Source organism: Telopea speciosissima, chromosome 5 (assembly GCF_018873765.1).
Source record: "Telopea speciosissima isolate NSW1024214 ecotype Mountain lineage chromosome 5, Tspe_v1, whole genome shotgun sequence".
In the NCBI taxonomy this organism is placed as follows: domain Eukaryota; kingdom Viridiplantae; phylum Streptophyta; class Magnoliopsida; order Proteales; family Proteaceae; genus Telopea; species Telopea speciosissima.
This window is the reverse complement of record NC_057920.1, coordinates 26,924,274-26,943,902: the sequence shown is the minus strand read 5'-3', so window position 1 is coordinate 26,943,902 and position 19,629 is coordinate 26,924,274. Positions and strand designations below refer to the sequence as shown.

The 19,629-nt window shown below is 39.1% G+C and overlaps 1 protein-coding gene across 3 annotated transcripts in view; it reads right to left on the bottom strand.

Moving 5' to 3' along the window:
• Positions 1-19,629, bottom strand: part of LOC122662560 (probable starch synthase 4, chloroplastic/amyloplastic) — a 171,061-nt gene that overhangs the window by 93,714 nt on the left and 57,718 nt on the right. For 2 of the 3 annotated variants that reach the window (XM_043858224.1, XM_043858223.1), the window contains exon 8: positions 4,425-4,502. The exons of the other annotated variant lie outside the window; for it this stretch is intronic. In XM_043858224.1, the coding sequence (XP_043714159.1) occupies positions 4,425-4,502 (78 nt within the window). The remainder of the gene's footprint in view (positions 1-4,424; positions 4,503-19,629) is intronic. 3 annotated transcript variants of the gene reach the window in all.

Here is a 19,629-nt window from a genome sequence, read left to right as displayed (position 1 = left end):
GAATTCTGAAGTGGTGTCTCCTAATGATACTAATCTTGCTTCTTCATCTGGTTCCAGTCAATCAGTGATTGTGTCTCATAATGACTATCACCGGTTATTTAAACAAGTTCAACAGCTTGAGACTCAGCCATTTACTTTTTATCCTTCTTATTATGCCTTTCAGGATCTCAAGATAAGGAAGACGATTGGTGGAGGGCGTGAGAAAGATAGGTTATACTACCTTGACGGTGCTTCCTCCTCTACGATTACTTCTGTTACTTCTAGTGGTGCTTGATGTAAATTGGCTGTCTAAAATCAGCCACATGTGTAGGGATTCTTCCCTACACCAGCAGTAGTGTAGGTATAGGTTAGGTGTAGGATTTTACCCTACACCAGCATAAATCGTGGGGTTGTCTTTTATTTGAAGTTGTAATCCTAATTGGATTACTAGTTTAACTTTGAATCCTAATTAGGAGTCCTAGTATCTATTTTGTTGGGAATCCTAATTTTAGTTTGAGTCCTAGTTTCTATTTTTGGGAATCCTAGTTGGGAATCCTAGTCCTAGTTGTGAATCCTAATCCTAGTTGGGACTCCTAGTTAGAGTTTAACTTCTGTTTTCCAAATTTCTATGTTGAGTCCTAGTTTAAGTCTGTTTTTCTATCCAGCCATGAAGCTATAAATATGTAAGAGCTCTTGAGAGCCCCCACGATAGAATGAATAAGAATTTGTTTTGTGTAATTCCAACTTTTTTCCATTCTTCTCTTTCTTCTTCAAAGTACTGTTCATGGGTACTGTTCACTCTACTTTGGTGGACTGCTCATTATTAATTCTCTGCTGGTTCAAGAACATCAACAACAGACCTGATAGCAAGTTTATGCCATTCAAGAGGATTACTCCTACTTGATCACTGTTTGAAGAAGATTCAGATCACAGTTCTGTTGGGAATTTTGGTTTTCTCCATTGAAGCTCGATCTGCCTGTTCTTCAAAGTACTGCTGCTGCAACTTCTGAGTTTTACTTCAATTAATTGAGTCTGGTTTGGAGCACAGCCTGCAGCATTATCTTCTCCTTTCATTCCAGGTCTGATATTCAATTGGTGACAGGTTTGTCTAAAACCGTAAGTTTCTATTATCATTTTTCTACTTTCTAATTTTGTGATTTCACCATAACTTTACATCAGACCATCAAAATCCAGCCAAACTTGGACCGAATCTCCCTCACACCTAGTGGGAAACTCGACCTTGGTTAGAGCCCCAATAGACAACCCTATACCCTAGATTCCATCATTATTCTCTTTCCAAAAACCTAGAGACCTAACCCTAAATTGCTGCAATTCTATTCCAGCACACTTTCCCCCATTAAAACTTAACGAAACCTTCACTGATAGATTCCCCTACATCAACTTAGCCTAACCCTATCATCAAACCCTAGGTTCCATTAAACCCTAACACTAATTTGACCAAAAATCCCAATTTTGACCTTCCCGATTTACCAGTTTATAGCAGATCCAGGTTACAGGCTCCTAGTTGGATTATCTACCAATCTAGGACTACATCAGTGCTTCTCCTCTTTATTGGCATTATCGGCTGGGACATTTGTAACTCTCCATGCATCAGCATATGGTTCCTAGTTGCAAGTCCATTTCATGCATTAATCTTGTGAGCTTAGCAAACATCATCACACTTCCATTTCTTCTCGTGATGTCTTTAGGAGTCAATCTTTGTTCTCCTTAGTCCATTCTAATATTTGGGGTTACTATTGTATTAATAGTAAGTCTGGATTTTCTTATTTTGTTACCTTTGTGGATGATCATTCTCGGTGAATCCAACTATATTTGCTAAAAGATTGTTCTAATATATATAATGAAATAAAAACTAAATTTGGTATTTGCTTCAAAAAAAATTCGTTCTAATAATGCTTGAGTATACTCAACGTGAGATTTCTTTGCTTTATTTAGAGCATGGTATTATTCATCAAACTAGTTGCTCATACTCCCCTCAACAGAATGGTGTGACTAAATGGAAAAATCGGCATTTATTGGAGATTGCACACTCACTACTATTTCATATGAATGTTCCTAATATTTTTTGAGGGGATGATAAATTATCTACACGAGTCATCAAATGCATTTGTCTTGGGTATATCAAACTCAAAAACAACAATGATGCTATGACTCTTGTCACTCGGCAACAATTCATCAGTGTTTTTTTATTGGTAAATCAAATTTATAGAACAAAAAGATGGAATATACAAAGAAAGGGGCTAAAATCAGCCTAAGAGGCCAAAATGAAAGGCCCGAAAGTGATCAAAACACATACAGCCCAGCTAGCCCAATAGAAGAGCATTCACCCCCCATTTGTCAAATGTCAATAAGGCAATAGTTCTGAGAAGATCTCTTCCCCCTCAGGGTGATAGAGTGAAAACGATTCCTCACATCAGCAGAAACATGAATAATAGAAAATCTGGTCCATGCTTTGTTCCGTACATCCTGAGATTTCTTTCCATCCACAAGTGATCTATGGTAACACAAAACGCCACTTAGCCAATGCTTCCCACCTGATCGTCTCCAAACTCCTTAGCAACCCACTCAGCTTCCACCATAACGTCCAAAGTTGGGGATCTAGAAGAGCAAAGCCGACTGATGTCTCTCCATATCTGACTAGAGAAGCTGCACTCAAAGAATAAGTGGTTTCCACATTCCGAACCTGACCAGCATAAGCAATAGAATGATGCAAGATGAACATTTCTCTTCTGAATCTGGTTCAATATAGGAGTGAATCAACTAAGCATCTCCAAGAAGTGAAGGACTGCCTGGGATACTCATACTCAAATGAAACCACATAGCAGCTGCCCATTTGACCTTCGGACTCGTTCTCCTGAGAAACTCCCAGGCCGATTTAGAAGAAAAGAGACCTAAAGGATTTGCATTCCAAACAACAATATCATCATCTGAAGCATTAAGCCTTGTAATATTTCCGAGCTGTCTCCACGCAATCTCAAGGGCATTCGATCTAATTGGGCCCGGTTCCCATCCCCCATTAACTAAAATCGAAACCACAGGTGCAAGTCTATCTGAACCTGCATCATACCAAACTTGATCCCCAAATCTGTTGATGAGAAGTTGAGAACCCCCTCTGGATGCAATTCATCAGTGTTGATGTTACCTTTCTTGAAGTACTCCATATTTTTCTGCTGAGGGTCATGTCCTGGAAACTAAATTCTTCTAATCTCCTCCCATTCCTGCATTGATTCCCTTTGAAGACCCTTCTTCTACATCTCAGTCATCACCACTGCAAGTGTAACGATGCTTTCCTAAGTCATTTCTACCAGTTGCAGCTGCTCCTTCTCTACAGCTCAAATTCTTTGTCTAGGGATCCTTCTCCTCCACCTTCAACCATTGACCTACCTGTCAACCTTCTGAAGGTACTTGTTTGTGTACTCAAAAATCTCTTGTTACTTACCATATTGCTCAGTTTACTTCTCTTTCCATTTTCCTTCTTCGCTTCATAGCTTTGCCTTGTCTTTGTCTACACATTCTGTCTTATCCTAGGTGGAAATTGGATATGGATGTGGAAATGGATGCATTGCATTGTTGCCAGACATAGACTTTGGTTAATTTTTCTACAGGTAAGGAGCTCATGAAATGTCGTTGGGTATATACCATTAAGTGTAACCCCGATGGCTGACTTGAGCGATTTAAAATTCGCTTGGTTGCTAAGGATACACGCAGACTTATAGGGTTGATTATTTTGAAACTCTTTCTCATGTTTCTCGTCTTAACTCCGCTCGTGTTTTTAGTTTTTGGGTTTTGAATCCTGACTGGTCCTTATTCAGCTTAACATAAAGAATGCATTTGTATATGGTGACTTACACGAAGAAGTGTATATGGAGCAACTCTTGAGTATGTTTCTCAGGGGAGAATTGCACAAAAAATATGCTTGCAAGGCAAATTTATGGTTTGAAGCAGTCACCAAAAGCTTGGTTTGATAAATTCAGCAAAGTTATTACTTGTTATGGGTTCACACAGTACTACTGTATCACTCTGTGTTTGTTCGCCCTCAGGGTTTAAGGTGATAGTGTTGATTCTTTATGTTGATGATATTATCCTCTGTGGAAACGATTTATCTGGTATTAAAGGTGTCAATGCCAACTTACAGCAACACTTTCGGATGAAGGACTTAGGTGTCCTCAAATGTTTTCTGAGAATTGAGTTGTTCGTAAAAAGAAGACCGTCTCAATTCAAGTCTTTGAAGAGTAGGTAAACAAGTACCAAGGACAGATCTCTCTTCTTATTTTACTATGAGTATCTTGAGATTAACCAAATATATGTACGGAAGTCCTCAAATCACATAATTTTCAAGGAGATAAATTGCAACAACTAACAATGACACATGAAATAGATGGCTTAAAGAAATAATTTTTCACAAAAGTGACCACTGAACTTACTTATTACGGTTTCTTAATAGCGTGCTTGTAAGCCACCCAGAACGGAGTGTCTCCTCAAGATATGTAGGAGATACTGTACTGCAAATAAGAAGAAATCAAAGATTTGATGATAATGATAAGATAACAATATGTGGATAGAAAGAGATTGTGCTCCATGATTTCAGGGTAACTTAGTTGTCAAAAATGACGATTTTAAGGCCAGGCATTATAATTATAAGATTTGCAAGAACCAAGTATTTTGGAGCCAAAGTTCATGGTATCAAAAATGTTCTTATTTTGGTATACTATGGAACATGGTACTAAATCTCGTTTCGTTTCGGTGTTTTGGTCTGACCGAATTTCCGAGATACCAAATTTCACGACATTTCATCAAAATATGGTATTTTTCTGTGGGTGTAAAATGCCAAAATGACCGAGATTTCAAATTTTCAAACAAGATTACCGAAATTACGAGATTTCCAAATTTCCAAACGAGATGACCGAAATTTCCAAATACTCAAATATTGCACGTGACTTTTCAATATCTCGCGTATATCGTGAGTCACGATATTTCGCGATATCTCACGAGATATCGCGAAATATGGTATTTTTCCATTTCGGATTGGTATCGTATCTCGGACAGCTCGAGATATACGAATTTGCGAAATATCGCGAAATTTCGTGAGATTTTGAACTATGCTATGGAAGAACAGAGACTATGATTTCAAATTCTAAGATGATTATTAGTAAAACTCATAACAAAATCATAATACTTAAGCTAGAAGTTTCAAGAACAGGATCCATGAGTCGCAACTTGTCATTATAAAATACAGCAGGTAGGACTCAGCATGGCAAATATTGAGAGTAGGAAATCTACGAGTACCAAAAATTTAGAAGCAAATATTGATAATTTCAGCCCTAAATTGATTTAATCAATGCAGAAATCTCTCAAAAAACAATTTACCAGTCAGTAGCCATGTTCCATGAAAAAAAAGGCAGCAACCAAATATCAATTGCAAGAGCCTGCTCATCCAAGCAACTTTAGCCCTTCAAGTTTGTGCACCAGGCCAGGCAACTAGTCTCACATCCTATGGTGGGAGTTTATCGATCCATTCCCACTCCACAAGATCACATGCCTACTCCCACTTCCAATAACCCGATCCATGCACCCCATACTCCCATAGACTTCCATATGTTCTTACAAGCAGTAAGCACACCTTTGATGGGGATAAATGAAAAAAAATTCTTTCAGCTTTGCTAGAACTTTCGTTACAATCATAAGTATAATTGAGGGATCAAACTTACGTGCCGCAGGGCCTGAAGTCCTTGTCTCCTTTATATTTTCTGCACCCTCCATTTCCATAATAAGCGATGAAAGTTATATTGGATCCAACATCCCAGGTGGCCCTTATATGAAACTCCCAAAGAGCATTCATAAGTCGGGTTAGGCCACCTCCCATATATCCTTAAACATATAATCCTTTCAAAGCTTCTATAGCCACATCTTCCTACTCCTCAAGCATTCTTCCTATTCTTAGTCTTTCTTTTCTGATAGTTTGAATATTATTCCTATTTTACTCTTTGTCATTCAGAAATTAATTTCATATCCAACTAATCAAGTGGAGAACCTGGAGATCTGCTCACACCATATGATTCACTTTTCTTTTATAATTGACAAATTCCCGAATAGAGGTTGGTTGCTCCAATCTCACATAGTAGATTGAACCTTGGTACAAAGGTGTTGTAATATGGGTGTAATATGGGTATAAGAGTAAATCTGTCCATAGGAGCATTGTTGTATATTTCACTTATTATAAATAACATAAGGCTGTCTCTGTGAAACCCGCAACAAAAAAAAAAAAATTTGAACTTTTGGAACCCGAGTGATTTCAGATTTTGGTTCAATATTTCCCATGCTAACCTCAAGCTATGGGCAGCATCACATCTTTTTCAAGTGCTTGGCATGCTGGTTTGATGGCCTGCGAAGCCTCTCTCTGTCTTAGGCCGAATCCCAGGTAAGAATCCCATTTTATATGTATATATGTTGTATTTTTAATTAATTAGTGTATTAGGGGTAGAATAGTAATTTTTACCTAGTGGGACCTCGCACCAGAGCTACCTGTGTCGGGTCTGCTGGCTGGACAGCCTGCAGGACCTCCCCCTTAATTAAACTCAATGTAAGTATAATTTAAAATATATTTATATAACGTTTTGTACGACCAAATCGGTTAAGAAGGGTATTTTAGTAAAATTGACTCAGTGGGACCCAGTTCCCCAGTGGGGAATGTAGTTTTGGACAGTTACCCGTATCCGGATCATCCCTGATGTCGCATGACATCATTCTGTAGCTGGAATAAGGTAATAAATACAAAAGAATCAAGTTTAGAAATAATTTATGCCCAAATGACCAAACAGCTCCTTAGTTCATAAGTTTCTATAAATATAACCCTCTGTACACTATTCATTATTCACCAACAAAGAGAAGAGGAACCAGAATCGTTCCAACCTTGGAGAACAAGAAAGAAAGAAGAAAAAGAGAAGAAGAAGAAGGGAAATGAGAAGCTTACCTTAGAAATTCATCTTAGACTTGAGTTGGGAACTTGGAGACCTCCATTAGAGACCTTGGAGCATAAAGACAAGGCTGCCATCGTCCCTTCTTGCTGTTGATTTCAGGTAAGCTCTGAGAATCCCTACTGTTTCCATCTCCTCCTCCTCTAAATTTGATCTAATTTCAGCCTAGACTATGCCTAAATAGATTTCTGCCATTAAAGCTTTTAATCCAAGCTTAAACAGTAGAAGTTCCACCTAATTTCTTACTGTTTAGTGCTGTTTAGGTTCAGCTATGCCTGAATCTTCATGGCTGTACCTCTAATCAGCCCAATTGTTGTTTCTAATGGCAAACTATAAACCCTATGTCAACTAATTTAGGTTTAAATTATGAAATCCCAAAATTAGGAAGCCAAATATGAAATTGGAGCCCCAAATAGACTGACCCACCTTGAATTGGTGCTAAATCATCAAATTAGGGCCTTGCATGCAAGGATTCAAGCAATTGGAGCAAAACCCCCAAATTCGGACACCGGCCCGGATCGATTGCAGTGAGCCTAAGGGCGGTCGACCGCCCACCGGAAGTCTGCATCCGCCCCTTTTTATGTGATTGTTGGACTGATTCCTTCGGGTTTGACCTAGACTATTACCCTCACTGATATATGATGTTTTTATGTTTATTTAGGACTATTTTACTCTATTTTTTGTGAGGATTACTTGACCTTTTGGGATTCTAACTGACTAGGTTTATCGACTATCTCAGGTAAGGGGATTCGACCTTAATTTCCTACGTGGTTATCACATTAATTTCAACTTTATGCTGAATGCCATGCTCATGCATCATTAACTCTATACCTGGAGCATGTAGTTTTCTAACTTTTATTTAATACATTAGACTACATGTAAAATAGGTTGCACAAAGACATACTGAATTGCATTTGCATTGATTATTTATATAATGTGAATTTATGATGATGGAATTCGGTAATTTATAACTCGATCATGCTTACCTCATCATGTTTAGGCTTGTTTGGGCTAGGTTGATATTCATTACCCGATCTGCGCCCCTTACCAACAGGGAAAGGTGTTGGACAACCCGTGACGTAAAACCGATGTGTTAGTTTCGGGAAGCCATCTTCCATCCCATGTTAGCGGGTCCCTAATTCCACTGTGGGAATAAACAGGCGGGGTTGGTCATTTGGGGGTCTCGTCGGTCCGATGTGTTAGTTCCGGAAGGGCGGGTCCTCACCGTGGTAGAATGGTTTCGCCGCGGTGGCCAAGGGTTAGTTCCGGGACCGAGGTTAGCATCTACCACTACTAGTAGTACTTATACCCCAGACTTAGTATCGTGCTAGGAACATGTTAGTTTAGCACATGCATCATGGATTTATTGTGTTTCATGCTTAGACCCCCTTCTTACTCGGCTCGGTTGAGAGCTCACCCTGTAGATATCCTTATTTTTCAAAGTGATTTAGTTACTTCTAATGTTGGATTTGCGCGCGAGTTTGAAGTGGATGATACTGTGCGTGCGCGTGATGATTGCGAACCTCCCGATCTTGCCTAATAGTCCAGGCTACCTTCCCACTCTTTTATGCTTTATAAATGCTTTATATAGTTATAGTATAGTTTCTTGTCTTCTTTTACTCTGTGGTACCTTTGAGAACTGTATAGTTGTATCACAAGCCTTATCCTTTATATAAATAAAATATCACTTAGACTTCTCTTACTAATAATGTTATCTCTATTAATTAAATTGTTTCCGTTGTCTCTGATTACTGTGTCTGTGAGCAATGATTGTAAATAGGGTACTGCAGTTGTGATCCTTGGGGATTGGTTGGATGTCAGAGACATCCCGCCACACCTGGCCCTCAATAACCTGGCCGGGGTGTGACATTTAAGTGGTATCAAAGCCTTTGTGCTCTACTCCTATTTACAATCAAGTTCACAAGACAAAGCTCTTAGACTCTACTGATCCTGGCGTGAGTCTACTTAGAATAAATAAAAGCTTCAACTAAAAGCTACAACTAAAAAATAAATAAATAAAAAAAAAAAAATTGATTGTACAACACAAGAGATATTAAATAGAATGGATTTGGATAGATATGACCTTCGGAGGGGCTTCTATTTGTGACACTGTGGGGAAGATGGCTTTCTGTGCTGCGCTAAATCACATTTGGATGGAGCGAAATATTAGGAAATGGACCTCCAAGTCTCGTTCTTATCAACAGATTTGGAACTCCATTTCCTTTGAAATCTCCTCCAAACTATTGTCAGCTCCTCCCTCCTTTTGTTACGACACCCCAGGAACAAGCTAATTGTTGTCTCTAGGGTGTCCCAAATGTTTCTTTCTCTTCTTGGTGGCCCTAGCTGATTTTCTTTAATAGTTGGTCGTTGTTTCCCCCTAAAGGGGCCCTTGTTTTCCTTTTCCTTGGTAATGAATTCTTTTATTCACCCAAAAAAAAAAAAAAATAGAAAATTAAAAACTTCATAAATAAGCTGAGTCTTTAGTACAATGGTGACAACTTTTTACAGACCTTAAGTACAAGGTTCAACAAAAACAACCGAGGAAAGTAAAGTAAAAGCTAGAATAGGATGCATAAGTCATCATTGCCGTGGTGGTGGTGGTCGGCCCATAACCCATAGGTCCCGTGGTCTCCAGGTAACTCCAACTCTGTCTCCATCCCGAATACGGCCGCTAACCCGAGTGAAGTCCCTCCTCATGCCAATGCACTCCTATCTCACGGATCTCTAAGCCCTCAAACCGGCTAAAGAGCTGTCCCAGGGAGTACCATCTGCGGGAACAGCCGCAACAAACGAGAAAGAAGCACCCGCATTACCATGTGAAGGGTGCCGAGGAGGAGGAAGTTGATCTCTGCGTGCCTCTGTATGTCCTCTCTGTGTAGCATCCTCGGCCATCGGTCTGTCCCATATCGGTGCAATCGAGATGACCAAGCTCCTGGAGGAAAAGGTGGAAGTTGTATACCCATCTTCACTGGTAATCCGATTGATACTGAGACTTACCCCAAAGCCTCCTCATTCAATAGGTTTACACCAAACTGGGAAATACCTTGGGAGTAGCCTCCCGAATGCATTTCCACGCCCGGGTTATCATGCAGTGTGCCATGGTACGCATGATGGCATCGAAAGGCGAGATCCGGTATAAAGACAAGATGTGCAAGGATCTGATTGTGGACAACTCAATTCGGGTCCGATGACTGCTCGACTACGTCGTGTCAACAAATCCTAGATAAGACACGGTGATGGAAGCAAGTCCAACTCGATTTCATCCTCTCATAGAACTTGCCATTACGAATATAACCATTCCAGCTTCTTCATCGACCAGGAACTCGGATGCATCAAGACTTGGAGGGCGATTTCCACTCCCCTTCATATGATATCTTCCGAATATTAGCTAACTGGGTCATGCTTGAAAGAGATGGGCATGTCATTCACATAAGAGTTGATGATGAACTCTTTTCCTTCATACCGGAAGATTGATTGCTTCAAAAGAATTGCACCAATCGAGGGTAGCAATGTCTCTCCGGTTGGTAGACTGGATAACTACCTTAGTTTCTCAAATCTTTTCTCGACCTTGAATGGGATATGGTCAACCAAGACTACATTCCTTTCTTCTTCCACTTTCCTAAGAACCTGGTTGAATCAATTTGAACGTAGTCGCACCTCTACTTCTCCCTCCACGGCCATGTGCTGCAGTCCTTTATGGTAAATACTGCAATACAAAAAGAAAATTATTTAGAAGACTAGGACAGCAACAAAACTTGAGGTAAGATTGTTAAACCTACAAGGTAATAAGGTAGGAAGCCTATCAATATGTCTAGGTAAACTAATTATATAGCAATACATTAGGAAGAAATAAAATCTGTTTAGATTCCAATATAAGTATAAATAGATGCAAACACAAAAAAAATAGGGTAGTATAAGGAGAGAAGGTAATTATATAAGAATCATAGTACATTAATATAGCATTAGATAGAACACGTGCAAAACATAGAGTAAACTTTAAAAACTTAATAAGAAAATATTAAGAACTAGGTAATCTTATGATTAATACTGTACTATGTTTAAAATGAACAAAAATAATACCTAATATTAAGACCTAACACATTCACAATGATAGATAAGAATGAACAATGTACCTTAGCCAAAACCTAAGATGAAAAGAAGAAAATATAAGAAATGCATAAAATCCAACAAAAAATAAAAGAAATACGTGTTAATGGAGTAAAAGAGTAAATATTTACCTAAAATCTAGGAAAAATGCTGAGCCATAGTTAGGTTTTGAAAAGAAGAACAAAAAAAACTATACAAAATTTCTAAGTTTAGAACACTTACTTTAGATGTGGAGGAGTGGATCTTATGATTTAAGCTCTTATTAGTGTTATAGGAACCCTAGAATAACCTTAGGAGAAGTTAGAAAGGGTTAGGGAAGAGAAAGAAATGAAGTTTGATGTGTTTTGAGTGGGTTTTATAAAACCTGTTTTTCCTGGCGGACGATCCGGCTGGATGGGTATCTGCATCCGGCTCTTCCATCCGGCTGATCCGAAAATCTTATGAAGCTACTGCTTCGATAGGCGGTCGTCCGGCCCATTAGATGCTTGAATCCGACTGTTTCATCCAGCTTGGTCAAAACAGAAAATTAAAATAAAATATAGAAAATTACATACATATTATATATATATATATATATATATATATATATATATATATATATATATTAATTAAAATAGTAATAATAGGTATATAATACAATAAATAAATAGAACCTGTGTTTCATCAAAATAATGAAATATATAGAAAATAAAATAAGATTAAATGTGCATATTGTATATATATATATATATATATATATATATATATATATATATATATATATATATATATATTAAAAATATATATATTAATGTAGTAAGTGTGAATAGAGAAAGAAACTAAATACATTATGACACTAAGATGTGTATTCTTGTGCTATCATAATTATTAATAATGAATATAGTGTATGATTTGGTTGCTTATGTAATTGTAATATATGTAAAGTACTATATGATGCTAATGTTTCTTTTTAGGAACTCGCCATGATAGCTTGTCATGCCTTTGCATCTTAATAACGAGTTATATATTGAGTACCTAGGGTAAGTAAGCAAAAGTAAAAGACTTGAAATAAATATAAAAGACTAAGAATACAACCTGGGACCAAGAAAAGTGAAAAGGTTGAAAAAAATTTTGAGGAGAAAAATTGAGATTAGACAACTTCCTTATAGATTAGGAAGGTATCTCTTAGGATTCAATGCCACAAAATGGGTTGGAAGTCTTCTAGGAGAATTCTTGAAAGAATTAGGGAGTAAAAGAAAGAAAGAATAATGCTACATTGCTTAGACTAAGTAAACAAAAAAAAAAAATTAACTGAGAACGGAGAGAAGCTGGAACTGAAGGATGTGTCAACACTTAGCTCAATAATAGATATGAGTGGAGTAATGGGTCACCGAATATTCCCTCCGTTTGGGAGTGAACACCAGGGATTCCATCAATATTCCAATTCATCCTACAGTTGAGTTAGGTATTGCATAACCAGAAGGGAAAGTCTTCATAATGGAAAACCCTATAAGCAAGAATTATACATACTTATACACGACAACCCAAACCTCGAAAATATTGATAAAATAGAATAATCAAGTTATATGAAAATACCATGAACAGAGTAGAATTTAGATAAAAGAAGCAAAGAAATGAACACTAAAGAATAAGAAGAACAAAAATAATGATAGCAATAATAATAATAGGAATGAGAATATTTTCTTTGGATTGTTAGGTTTAGATACTTTGTCGATACGGTGAGCGAGCCTTGTAATGGATTGTTCCCAAGTTACCTTAGATACTATAGGACCCCTCCTCTTATATATTCTTGTGTGTTTAGGGAAAGAATAGGAGAGTTTTGGAAAAGAGGATAATGTCTTTGGTCGGTTTAGAATACTGTCTGACCCGAAACAGGTCAATAAAAGCCATTGACCGGTAGATTGTACGATACCCAAAACAGGAAACAACTTAAGGGAGTGTAAGTCATGTTGCTGTTGAAGTAACCTCAACTGTTCGGATTACTAGGTGTATCAATTTCGAGGACGAAATTCTTATAAGGTTGGGGGAATGTGAAACCCGCAAAAAAAAAAAAAAAATTTTGAACTTTTGGAACCCGAGTGATTTCAGATTTTGGTTCAATATTTCCCATGCTAACCTCAAGCTATGGGTAGCATCACATCTTTTTCCTGTGCTTGGCATGCTGGTTTGATGGCCTGCGAAGCCTCTTTCTGTCTTAGGCCGAATCCCAGGTAAGAATACCATTTTATATGTATATATGTTGTATTTTTAATTAATTAGTCTATTAGGGGCAGAATAGTAATTTTTACCTAGTGGGACCTCGCACTAGAGCTACGTATGTCGGGTCTGCTGGCTGGACAGGCTGCAGGACCTCCCCCTTAATTAAACTCAATGTAAGTATAATTTAAAATATATTTATATAACGTTTTGTACGACCAAATAGGGTTAGAAGGGTATTTTAGTAAAATTGACTCTGTGGGACCAAGTTCCCCATTGGGGAATGTAGTTCAGGACAGTTACCCGTATCCGGATCATCCCTGATGTCGCATGACATCATTCTGTAGCTGGAATAAGGTAATAAATACAAAAGAATCAATTTTAGAAATAATTTATGCCCAAATGACCAAACAGCCCCTTAGTGCTTAAGTTTCTATAAATATAACTCTCTTTACACTTTCATTATTCACCAACAAAGAGAAGAGGAACCAGAATCGTTCCAGGCTTGGAGAACAAGAAAGAAAGAAGAAAAAGAGAAGAAGAAGAAGGGAAATGAGAAGCATACCTTGAAAATTCATCTTAGACTTGAGTTCGAAGCAAAGAGACCTCCATTAGAGACCTTGGAGCATAAAGACAAGGCTGCCATCGTCCCTTCTTGCTGCTGATTTCAGGTAAGCTCTGAGAATCTCTGCTGTTTCCATCCCCTCCTCTAAATTGGATCTAATTTCAACCTAGACTATGCCTAAATAGATTTCTGCCATTAAAGCTTTTAATCCAAGGTTAAACCGTGGAAGTTCCACCTAATTTCTTACTGTTTAGTGCTGTTTAGGTTCAGCTATGCCTAAATCTTCATGGCTATACCTCTAATCAGCCCAATTGGTGTTTCTAATGGCAAACCATAAACCCTAAGTCAACTAATTTAGGTTTAAATTATGAAATCCCTAAATTAGGAAGCCAAATATGAAATTGGAGCCCCAAATAGACTGACCCACCTTGAATTGGTGCTAAATCATCAAATTAGGGCCTTGCATGCAAGGATCCATGCAATTGGAGCAAAACCCCCAAATTCGGATACTGACCCGGATGCTGTTGCAGGCCTAGGGGCGGTCAACCGGCTCACAGGAAGTCTGCATCTGGCTGCCCCTTTTTGTGTGATTGCTGGACTGATTCCTTAGGGTTTGACCTAGACTATTACCTTCACTGATATATGATGTTTTTATTTTATTTAGGACTGTTTTACTCCATTTTTTGTGAGGATTACTTGGCCTTTTGGGATTCTAACCGACTAGGTTTAGTGACTATCTCAGGTAAGGGGATTCGACCTTAATTTTCTGCGTGCTTATCACATTAATTTCAACTTTATGCTGAATGCCATGCTCATGCATCATTAACTCTATACCTGGAGCATGTAGTTTTCTAGCTTTTATTTAATGCATTAGACTGCATGTAAAATAGGTTGCACAAAGACATACTGCATTGCATTTACATTGATTATTTATATGATGTGAATTTATGATGATGGAATTCGGTAATTTATAACTCAGATCATGCTTGCCTCATCATGTTTAGACTGCACTGGGCTAGGTTGATATTCATTACCCAGTACTGCGCCCCTTCCCAACAGGGGGAAAGGTGTTGGACAACCCGTGGCAAAGACCGATGTGTTAGTTTCGAGATGCCATCTTCTGTCCCATGCTAGCGGGTCCCAAATTCCGCTGTGGGAATAAACAGCAGCGTGGTTGGTCATTTGGGGTCAGTCGGTGTTCGATGTGTTAGTTCCGGATGGCGGGTCCTCACCGGGGTAGAATGGTTTCGCTCAGGTGACCAAAGGATTAGTTCCGGGACCGAGGTTAGCATCTACCACTAGTAGTAGTACTTATACCCCATAAGACTTAGTATCTATGCTAGGAACATGTTAGTTTAGCACATGCATCATGGATTTATTGTGTTTGTATGCTTGTACCCCCTTTACTGGGCTCAGTTGAGAGCTCACCCATATGGATATCCTTATTTTTCAGGTGATTTAGTTACTTCTAATGTTGGATTTGCGGCTCTGGAGTTTGAAGTGCACGATACTACGTGCGTACGTGATGATTGCACAACCTCCTAATCTTGGCCTGATAGTCCAGGCTACCTCCCCACTCTTTTATGCTTTATAAATGCTTTATATAGTTATAGTATAGTTTCTTGTATACTTTTACTCTGTGGTACCTTTCAGAACTATATAGTTATATCACAAGCCTTATCCTTTATATAAATGAAATATCACTTAGACTTCTCTTACGAATGATGTTATCTCTATTAATTAAATTATTTCCGCTGCCTCTGATTACTGTGTCTGTGAGCAATGATTGTAAATAGGGTACTGCACTTGTGATCCTTGGGGATTGGTTGGATATCAGAGACATCCCGCCACACTTGGCCCTTAATAACCGGGCCGGGGTGTGACAAGCTCACAGGTCGTCTAATCATTCCTCTCAATCAAACATGGTATCAAAGCTGAGATCCACCTCGGGATCCCAACTCTAGCCATCGCCACTCTCTCCCTCCTTTTTTCTTCCCTTAGTTGCCACCTTCCGCCTCTCAGCACCTCTCTCTTTCTTACCTTGTACTGGTGATCTCGGGGGATCTATTCTAGGCCACCGAGGGTCATCCACTCTTCTATTGGGTTCTCAAATCTCTCTTGAATAAATTATATGTCAGCCCTCCTATGTTCCAATCGGCTTTTTCAGGGTTTTGAGGGTAGATCGACTTTTTCAGGGTTTTTGACCCTCTATCGTTTTTTTGTTAGTCCTTTGTGATGGTCATCAATCCCTTCAAGGCTTCATCTCTCCTTTGATTGTTCTAAGCTCTTTGCATCAACCGGAGTGGTAACTATGTCAGCTGACTCTACAGCATCAACTAGAATTGAAGGATCAAGTCGTAGAACTCATAATGATTTCCCTTCATTCCCTGTTAGCTCTGTTCGATTGGATAGGAGCAATTATTTGATGTGGTCTCGCACCTATTACCTCTCCATTAATTCACGTGGCTATGCGAGTTATTTGACGGGTGAAACTGCAAAGCCTACTACTAGTCTACTACTGATGCTTCACAGAGGAAGTGGAGTTCTGATAACTCCTTGGTAATGGCCTTCTCATCAACTCTATGAAACCTCAGATTGCTCAAGTTTATCTCTTGTTGGATACTGCAGCCAAGATTTGGAAAGCAGCTCAGAACACATACTCCCAAGTTGGGAATGATGCCCAGGTTTATGAACTGCGCAAGAAGCTTCATGAAACCAAGCAAAAGGACCAAACTGTAATGCCCCGCATGTCTCTTTAATATTTATTTGGATTATTTGTTTTTATTTTAGTGTCTATTGAATTGTTTTATTTATTTATGATAAATAGTGCAAGCACGGCATGGCATGCTTATAGTAATCTTAGTGATTAAATATTGATTAGTATTTGATTAATATGATTAATTAAGTTAATGATATTATTAGGGGGATTAATGAGGGATTAGAGGTGACATAGCATGATTGGACCATGTGTCCTACTTAAGGGCTGCCACATGGTGCATGGAGAGGATGAGGTGGCGGCATGGTTAATAGCCACATGGCATAGAGATGAGGTGTTATCAAGGGTCAGACACTTTGTTTGACTAAGTCTAAACAACCACCATTTGCACGGGAGAGATGGTGGTGGCAATGCTTAGCCACCCACATGGCTGAGGAAGGAGGTGGTGGCAGTTGAGGTGCAACAGCTTGTGAGAAGCTTGTAAGTAAGTGGGTGAAGCAGCTAAGGGCTCGGAGTTAGAAAACCCTCAACCGTGGGTTTGATTAGGTACTAAATAGAAAAGCAAAAGAAAGAGCATGAGAAAGAAAGGAAAGAAAAAAGGGAAGGGAGGAAAGGAGAAGGAGAAGAAGGTAAGGAATTGAGTTTGGGTTACTGTTTTTTCTACTATACTTGACGAGATTTGATCGACTGTATTTCTTAATCAAGATTTAGAAGAAGAGATTGAAAGAAAAGAAGAAGGAAGTAGGAGGAGGAAGAAGCTGAACTGAGTCAGCTGGAATTCAGATTTTAAAGGTAAGTGATTTGATTTCTATTCTTTGATGTAAGATGATTCTTTGATGGGGTAACTGATTAGGTTACTTATTGTTTACAGATGGATTAGGGGATTTTGGTTGCTGAAATTCTGAATGGAAGAGTGATAGCAGACCTGAATTAGAAAGTAATTGCTTGAATGATCAATATGATCAACCAAGCATTGTATTTATAATATGAGAGATTACATGCTAATGACCAAAGTACCCCTAGTACAGCCGACTTAACTAAGAGGTACAAAGAAGTAAAAAATACAGCTGTTCAATGCCAGAACACCCCCACAGTATTCTGGTGTACACAATTCAACACTCCCCCTCAAGTTGGAGCAAATTTGTCAATCATGCCCAACTTGACTAGATTAGGATGGAACAATTTCCCAGACAATCCCTTAGTGAAAATATCAGCAACCTGATCAGTAAACTTCACAAAGGGAACACAAATCAACCCTTCTTCCAACTTTTCCTTGATGAAATGCCTGTCCACTTCAACATGCTTGATGCGATCATGATGTACCGGTTGTGTGCAATGCTGATTGCAGCTTTGTTGTCACAGTACAACATCATAAGGAGATGAATAGGAACACCAAGGTCTTGTAGCAAGCCTTTCAGCCAAAGTAACTCACAAATGCCCTGTGCCATAGCTCAAAACTCTGCTTCAGCACTAGAACGAGCCACCACATTCTGCTTCTTGCGATGCCAAGTGAACAGATTGCCTCCTGCAAAAGAACAGTACCCAGAGATAGACTTCCGATCTGCAAAACCAGCCCAGTCAGCATCGGTATATACCTCTACCCGTAGGTGACCATGAGGAGACAGAAGAATGCCTTTTCCAGGAGCTGACTTCAAGTAGTGAAGAATCCGAAAAACAGCTTCCATATGAGAAGAATAGGGGTCATGTATGAACTGACTCACAGTACTCACAGCAACAGCAATGTCTGGACGTGTGTGTGAGAGATAAATCAGCTTCCCCACTAATCTTTGGTATCGGCCTTTATCAACAGGTTCACCCTCCTTTTCTTTGAGACGGACAGTAGTCTCCATAGGCGTATCTGGATGACACCCTAACAAACCAGTTTTAGCCAACAAGTCTAGGAAATACTTCCTTTGGGATAGAAAGATGCCTTTAGAAGATCTGGCAACCTAAATCCCAAGAAAGTACCATAGCTTCCCTAGATCTTTAATCTCAAACTCCTGCCCAAGAAACTTCTTCAACTAGCTGATCTCATCACCATCGTTGCCAGTAACCACAATGTCATCCACATAGACTATAAGAACAGTGAGTTTTTCACCAGCCCTCTTTATAAAGAGAGTGTGACCAGCATTACTCAGCTTATAGCCCACAGAAATCATGGCCTTGTGAAATCGACCAAACCACGCTAGAGGAGACTGTTTCAACCCATAAAGTGCTCTCTTCAATTTGCACACTTTCCCTTGATTACTGTCATAAGAAAACCCAGGTGGAATATCCATGTACACCTCACCAAGTTCTCCATTTAGGAAGGCATTCTTCACATCCAGCTGTTGTAGATCCCATCCAAGATTGACTGTACAAGATAGCAAAACCCGAACTGTATTCAACTTTGCAACAGGAGCAAAGGTCTCCTGGAAATCAATTCCGTATGTCTGAGTGAAGCCTTTTGCAACCAGACGTGCCTTATATCGATCCACAATCCCATCAACCTTTTGTTTAACCACAAACACCCATTTACATCCCACTGGTTTTTTCCCTGGAGGAAGGGCTACAAGATCCCAAGTATTATTTTTTTTCAAAGCTAACATTTCTTCCAACATAGCTGCCTTCCACTTTCCATCTGTATAAGTTTCCTGCCAATTTTTAGGAATAGAAACAGAAGAAAGAGAGGACACAAATGCACGAAAAGACAGAGAAAGAGAACTATAACAAAGCGAGGAATGGGATACAGGGTGCAAGTCCTGGTACCTTTGTATAAGCAATAGGTAGGTCGGAAGGAGAGGTCTCGCCAGGAGGAGGAGGATCTGGATCCTGAGCCGGCAATTGGATAAGTATTGGTGCCACAGTGGATTGATGCTGCCCTCTTTTGGAGCATCTCTTTTTGTAGGTGATGATACTGGAGTTGTCGATTCTCTTCTGAAATTCACAGATGGTGCTCTGGACTGGAGTCAACTCCCCCTGACTAGGAACATCACTACCATTATTTCTACAAGCTCCCCCTGTAAAGGAATCCCTTCGGAAGAAGGGGAAGCAACCAAAATAGGCTGGGCAGCAGCCAAAGGAGATGGGAG